This window comes from Coregonus clupeaformis, chromosome 14, assembly GCF_020615455.1.
Source record: "Coregonus clupeaformis isolate EN_2021a chromosome 14, ASM2061545v1, whole genome shotgun sequence".
In the NCBI taxonomy this organism is placed as follows: domain Eukaryota; kingdom Metazoa; phylum Chordata; class Actinopteri; order Salmoniformes; family Salmonidae; genus Coregonus; species Coregonus clupeaformis.
Genome location: NC_059205.1, coordinates 9,685,883 through 9,693,311, shown reverse-complemented (window position 1 = coordinate 9,693,311; position 7,429 = coordinate 9,685,883). Strand labels below are relative to the sequence as shown.

The 7,429-nt window shown below is 43.3% G+C and overlaps 1 protein-coding gene across 1 annotated transcript; it reads left to right on the top strand.

Annotated features, from left to right (window-relative positions):
* Nucleotides 1-230: 230 nt before the first annotated feature.
* LOC121581680 (calcium-activated potassium channel subunit beta-2-like) lies at nt 231-6,324 on the top strand. Its single transcript, XM_045224927.1, has 4 exons — nt 231-241; nt 1,205-1,375; nt 1,776-1,971; nt 6,040-6,324. The coding sequence occupies exons 1-4, from the start codon at nt 231-233 to the stop codon at nt 6,322-6,324; spliced, it is 663 nt and encodes a 220-aa protein (XP_045080862.1).
* Nucleotides 6,325-7,429: the final 1,105 nt, after the last annotated feature.

The following is a 7,429-nucleotide window of genomic DNA, read 5'->3' as shown; positions in this document are numbered from 1 at the left end:
ATGAGATGTTTGTTTAGCTGGTGGTGCTGCCCCTGAACGTCCACTATATTAGAGGAACACTTCTGTCCTATTCAAGTCATTTAGTCTCCTTCCTGGTTATGGTGGATCACTACTACATACTTGTTGATGTCTTAGAATAAATACTTTGTCGTTACTTTTGAATTGTATAAACCTAATAATATTTTATCAACAACTTGGCTTTCACACATAGTGAATTTGACAGCAAAATCATGCAACACAGGTAGGCTTTCTTTTGCTCCATCTCTGTCTTTGAGTAGGTTGCAAAACTGTCTTGAAACAATAGTAGAGAATCTTTTGCCATGTGTCTGTGATGGTACACATTAAAGCTATGTTTCAAACAATAGTGTTCTAGTTCAGTGTTGTTTCCATGACACAAAGGTGGGCAAGAGGGGTCATAAGCGGGTTGACAGAAGATTAAAAACTAGGAATTACCATCATTAATCTTAATGAATGTTATGATTGATAATCTGTCATTGAGTATGATTCATGCCATTTCATTCCTTGATATCTAATCTAACAAATCGCTATTGAACAAAATGTCTAACTACTGTTGATTTGTCTATCTATACTATCTAGTAGTCAAAAATAACAACAACAACAAAAAAAATATGTAGAAATGGCACAATTTAATGGGTAGTTAACAGCGTAGTTAACAGTGTTTCCCAAACTTGGTCCTCAGGACTGCAAGGGGTGCATGTTTTTTTTGTTTGGGAAACCCTGCAGTAGTATATCTCATTGCCAACTGTCCAGCAAGTTGAACTGTTGGGGATTGTCTGAGCACAAACAGGTATATTGTCTAGTCTAGAGTGATAACGGATTGTTATTTTGTTCAGGTCATTCCATCAGTCTTTCCGCACCGCTTCTTCTGTAAGAAGAGGAGGTCGTGGGGCATCTGGGAAGATATTCTTTGTGACAGGTGCCAAAAGTGCGGGAGGGGCAGCATCGGGAGGAGGAGCGACGAGGTACACTGTCACTCTGAAAACCACTCTATTTTAATCATTCATTTTCATATATTTTATGCTGACATGCAGTGGAGGTTCCTCCAAGAAGGAAACAGAGAATGGTTCTCCTGATTTAAATTAAGAAAAATGTCAACTGATTCAACAAATAAAACAAAAATATCCTCCTTGTAAAATGAATTGAAATGGACTTGACCCCAACATTGGCCTGACCACCACCTCAGGTCCATCTACCAGAAATTCCGAGATGTTGACCTGCTGGACAAGAAGAAGACGGTGACGGCTATGAAGGCTGGGGAGGACCGGGCTATTCTCCTGGGCCTGGGCATGGTCATTGCGTCAGTCATGATGTACTTTGTCCTGGGCATCACTGTACTGCGCTCCTACGCAGGCAGGTACTGGACTATCAATCTGACAGTGGATTGTTTTGGGTGTATTTTATGCTTTTGGGTGCCCTCTGCTTTTGCTCATTCTGAAAGACTGCAATTCAATCAATCTGCCTTTGTAGTGTTCATGCGGTATGTTAGTTTTTCAGTCTTTTCTGTGTGCAAGTCACTGCACAACATGCCACAATATTATGGAGGGTTATCAGTGCCAATTCTAAAATGCAATGCTTAAATGCTAAATTGAAAATGTGAAAATGACGCATCTACCTCCGAGGGGAGTCTACCTGGTATTTTTACACCCCAAAATCTTTCTGCAATTTTTATTTGAATACAGAGAAAATATATGTTTACATGCCACTGTGTAAATCCTACAATAGCCTTGAATTCTTCCCCTCATCTCTCCATATAGTGTGTGGACAGAGGAGAGTGTCTGTGTTGTGCTCAACTCCACCATCACGGCAGACGTGAACTGTTCCTACAGCTGTGGCTCGGACTGCTGGAGAGGCTCCAGGTTCCCCTGTCTGCAGGTCTACGTCAGCGTCAACACCACGGGCAGGCTCAGCCGCTTATCCCACAACGAGGAGAGTTGGGACGCCAACTTTGAGGTGAACGGATGGTTAGAATGGAGGTTTTGAAAGACTGGAAGGGCGTATGTTGACACAGGGCGTGTGACATGCTGACCACACCGCTCACTGATACGTGCGCGAGCGTTGCAAAAATAAATGTACACATACCTGTTATTCAATCGTTTCATCTAAACTGCTTGCGTGCGTCAACGCAGTGTTGCCAACTCCTCAGTAAGGAAAGTAGCTATTGGCTGTCCTAATAGTCGCTAGAAGTCGCTAAATGATGTCATCACCTAATTTGTATAATAGGCCATGTGCATGTAATTGTGATGGATGCTGTAGGAGAGAGGAATAACGTCGTGGGAGAGACAAAAAGTGAGTAAAAAACACCCTAAATATGTTTAGAACTACAAATGAACTTTCTTCTGTCGATTCTTGTTTTTTTTTATGTCACAATTCCAACACCTCCTCCTTTATCCGGACTTGGGACCGGCAAAAGTAACCCAAAAGAGACACTCTGGCTGGTTTTTATTTAATTTTTTGTTTAATGTAATACAAAAAATTAAAAATGTTTCGTTTTCTTAAGTTTGGTTTGGTTTTTAACCTTATGGTCCACTTAGAGTCTACAACAAGTCACAGTAAAACATTCACATTTTTAACCATAACATTTTAAACATTTTTTTGTATACAATCTACATTAACAATCTAAATGGACCAAAAAGAGACAATAGAAAAAACAGTCAATGGCAATGTGAGAAAATGATGGTAACTAGTCTGTCCCTAATTCAGGTTAATTGTTGTTGTTTTTCAGACCCCCCTCCACACACACACAGGCTGTGCTGGCTCACAGAAAGAGTGGGTCATCGTCATTTTGGTCAAGGCTCTCTATGGCAGGTTCAGCAACTGAGGGAGCTGACTTAAATGAGTAAGCAGCTGATGTGCCAAAAAGCTGCAAAACATTATCAGACAGCTGGTGCTCATAGCAAGCCTCACCAGACAGCTTCAGTCCATATCGAATGTACAGGATGGAGTTAAGGGTCTGCAAGGACATCCGATTCTAAGTTTGCTTTTTACCACACTCATCTGGCTGAATACTCTCTCGACTTCAGCATTCGAGTGTGGCAAGGACAACACAGACACAGCAGCCATGGCAAGTTCTTGAAACGGGTTGATATCAGCTGCATCCCTGAACTTCCAAATCTCACTCCAGAAGCCCAGTGTGTTTTTAGTCTCATTCCATTTACTAAAATGGATGGCACGCCATTGCTGGATAATCTTGTCTATCTCTGCAGGGGAGTAGCCAAGGAGCTTGGCTATTTTTTATATTTCTCCAGGGCTCTTATTGTGCTTTAGAGTTTCCTCCACATTGAAAACTGACATGTACTGCAATGCTTCGATGTTGTCCGGCAGTCTCACTCTCAACTCATTAGTGAGGGAGATGGTGAAGGCTACACACCACTTTCGGACATTGTTTTCATCCTCAGGCGCAAGGTGGAGCTCAGCTGCCTTTGACTCAAAAAGGTAACCAAGGTATGGTTTGGAACTGATGTATCCATCTATTGGCCCTTTGAGTACATCAACATTTGCCAGTGGATTCAGCACCCTGCTGCTCACAGACTTGATCAGGCTAACCAAGCTGTCAAGTAGCTTAAGAGGATCTACTTGCTCTCCTTCAAAAGCCTTGATGGCCAACTGTACCTCACCCAGCACTGACTTCAAAAAAGTCAGATACAATATGATTTGAGGATCACTGTACATGGAGTATAAAACCTCAGCCATGTAGCAGTGTTCACTGGACTTGGTGACTGCGAAATGCAGCCTAAGCTCCTCCCACTGGTCCAAAATGCGTGAAACTGCGGGTTCAATGGAGAGCCAACGTGTGGCACACACCTTGGTTATCTGTAAAGGTTTCTCCCCACAGTTGATGGTCTCATATATGGCCTTGTAGGCCTCCCTGCGCTTTGGAGACACTGTTATAAGTCTCTCGTACCAAGTACTCCACACTATGGGGGATGGTGTCATTGGAAGCATGACTTACAGCAAGCTGCAGAGAGTGGCACACACAGCGAATAAGAACCAGATCGTTGAGGCCATACTCCTCCTTCAGCACTTTATGGACCCCATTGTTAATCCCCGTCATAACAGAGGCATTGTCAGTCCCCAGGAGTTTCTCTTTTTTAAGACAACACTTCTCGAGGAAAGCCACAACAGCACGGGCTATAGATTTGGCATCTCCTCCCTCCAACTCAACAAGCCCCAGAAATGTTGATACAATTGTCTGCTTGGTGTCACTAACGTACCTTATCACAACCCCCAGGTACTTAGAAACACTTACATCCGTGGACTCATCGAGGAGGAGGCTGAAACGCTGGTCACCCATATCTGCGACCAACTTTTTCAGAAAGTATGGTGCTAGAACACCATTAATCATTTCTGTGCACTTTGTCCTGTGCATTTTGAAGTGGGTAGCAGCAGTGGAGTCTGAGAAAGCAGATCTACGTGCTTCTCCAATGTGATCACATGCCAGCATGGAACAGTGTTCAGCGATAGCAAATGCCATGGTGGCCTCAGCCTTTTTTGCAGAGAAAATTATTTTAACCATAAATGGCAGCTTGTTTTGGGTGGAACTGTTAAAAGGCTTTGCCTTTTGAGTATGTTTTTGAGTTGTCATGTGTTTTTTTACATTACTAAGTTTGGCATAGAAATCAGCCTTACATTACAGGCAGTATGCCTGTGTATCATCTCCAATAAACGTCTTCAACCAGCCTTTGAATTCAGGGTTTGATTCCCACTCCTTTCTGTATTTTTGAGTGAACAGTTTAGACTGAGACATGATGAGCTAGCCAGCTAGATGTTTAGCTTATGTCACAGAGAGGCACACACACAGTGGACGAGGTGAGCAAGTGACTGAGGCTGTGTGAGTCAAATGCAGTGATTTATTTTGTGCAGTGATTTATTTTAGACAAAGAACATTTTACATTTACATCCCGCCCTGAATGTAAGCCAGGGCGGGATCAGCCAGCGGCAGCTTCCCGCGATTCATTTGCAGTCTGGACGCGGAGGGGTGAACGTCTCCTGCTCTGACTGCAGCTGGGAGGGACTGCTGCGCGAGGACTGGGCCGCCTGTGAGTGCTTTGGGACGGGGGTGGGGCCCAGGGTGGGGCCCACGGCAGAACCCGCTGCTCGTTGAGAAGAGTAAGAACGATACGTGCTTTCACGTCAGAGTCTCCAAAAGTCTCCAATAACACCAGAAAAAGTAACTCGATTTGTCGCTAGTCGAGCTTTTGAAAATGTGTCGCTAGAGGGGTCTGAATACTCGCTGCGTCAACGAGCGTTGCGTAGCCAGGCTCTAAAATAGAACTTGGTTCTATTTTTGACGCATGACACGCTGCAAGTCCCGCCTCTCTCATCTCTTCATTGGTTTTTAGGAGCATATACCCGCGTGGGTGATTGAAAGATGAACTGAGGTCCACACTCCAGTCCAGTTGGTGGTGGTATAAAGTCCACAGAAGAAGAAGAAGAAGAAGACGAAGAAGACTGAAGGAGGAGAGATTACTAGAAACTAACTAGGTTTCCCCTTTTATCTGTGGATTAATTGTCGGAGTAGAGAACACAAATTTTACAAAGAAGATTGTAAAAAAAAGTACCTTGTGCATTTCAGGTAAAATAACCACCCAATGTTTATATCCCAGAACAAATTAGCTAGCAACAGCAAGCTAGCTAGCTAGCTAAATGGCCATGAATGTTTCATGTGTTTTGACCTGTCCCCAAATTAATATAGTTGGCTCAGAGTTCATTTTGATATTTCAACCTGCGTGTCCTGATCACATCTGGTGTGGATGGACAAAATCAACATGCGCGCCCGGTCTAGTCAGCATGTGAGCTAGCAGGACTGCTTCTTCCTGTTCAGGTGGTCTGGGAAACTCCTTGCCCTATGCATGCGCTATGTCCCTGTTTCTCTCAACAGGAAGAAATGTTTATTTGTAGAAATAAATATTTATGTTGAGTATCAAGGGATGCTTACTAAGCCTGTAGGTTAGGTATGCACGCTGAAGGCCCCCGAACTAACATCAACGTCACCCACCCACTTTTCTTTTCTATTTCCAGTGTTTCTACGTGCCAAAGTGCCAGAAGGACACTGATGCCATGCACCACATTATCATGAACATCTCAGAACGCCTGAAGCCACACCAGCAGGTCCTGTGCTACTACGACCCCAGCGACCAGCAGGAGAGTGCCCTTCTGACCCGGCAGTACGGCCACAGTGCCGTCTTCCACTCGCTCTTCTGGCCCTCCTGCATGCTCACGGTGGGCACTGCCATCATCTTCATGGTCAAACTCACCCAGTACCTCTCCATTATGTGCGAGCAGGTAGTCAAGATCGAAAGGTGAAGCTTGCTAGCGTGGCAGCTGAGAGCGACAAACATGGCCGCCAGTCCGGACAGATGATGACATGAAAGGGATTGTATTAACCGAATGACACTGTGAACTCTTGTAATGTTGCTCTCTCACCGCTGAGACATTTGGAACAGGTGGCTGGACTGGCTTCCGTTCCACTCAGTGAGTGTTGCAAACTGAATGTGAACTGAATGTTTAGAAACTGACATCTTGGAAAGCAGCTAAATTAATGTACGACCTCTGTTGCCTGGAAAGCAACTTGCATGTTTTCTTACTGAATATGCAAGCTTTTTACATAAATGAACAGGCTATTTGAAAGTTATTTAGCTAGCTTATTAAATGATTCACAGACCTTGAACATGGGGCTTTCACAGAAAGTTGGGTACAATCCTAAATGTTGAGTATTGGTGAGCGCTTGCCCTTTATCTCACACAGACGACAATGCCAAGCTACATTTGTGCTGACGGAACGAGACAGAGTTCATTTTCCTAAATTGTCCACTGTGTTTGCTGAAGATAACTGTTCACGTCCTACTGTGTCAAAGTTAGAACCTTGTGCGGTTCCTGTATGTTCACAATGAAGAGGGTTAAAGGCCATTGTGGATATACCCGAACTAGCTAGAATATGCTGAATCTAATGGGGAAAATGCTGAATGACACCATCAGCATATTTTGGGATCAGCTATAGCTTATATTATTTAATGTAAATACCATTTTATTGTTTGGTCTGTCATACAGAAATTGTGTGCTATGCAAAACAAAAAAAACAAAAAAGGCTTTTGTCTCTCTGATGATAACCGAGGAAAGCTGCAAACTTTTTATGTTTATTTTCTAATACATTTTGCTCTGTATGCAATAAATATACCTCTCATAGCATAACATATTCATGCACTTATGCCTTCCCATGGTGAGGAATATCAAAATGAAATAAATAATTTGATGGTGAATCAAGTAATTGTTTATAAATGATGCAACTGTAATAAACCCTACATTCTTGTTCAAAAATTCCTTCCTTTGAGGGCATTTGGCATAACAGAGCCTTTAAGCCTTTCCTTGCTTGAGACAAATTTCACACCTGGCTTTGCATTAGACTGGCTTTG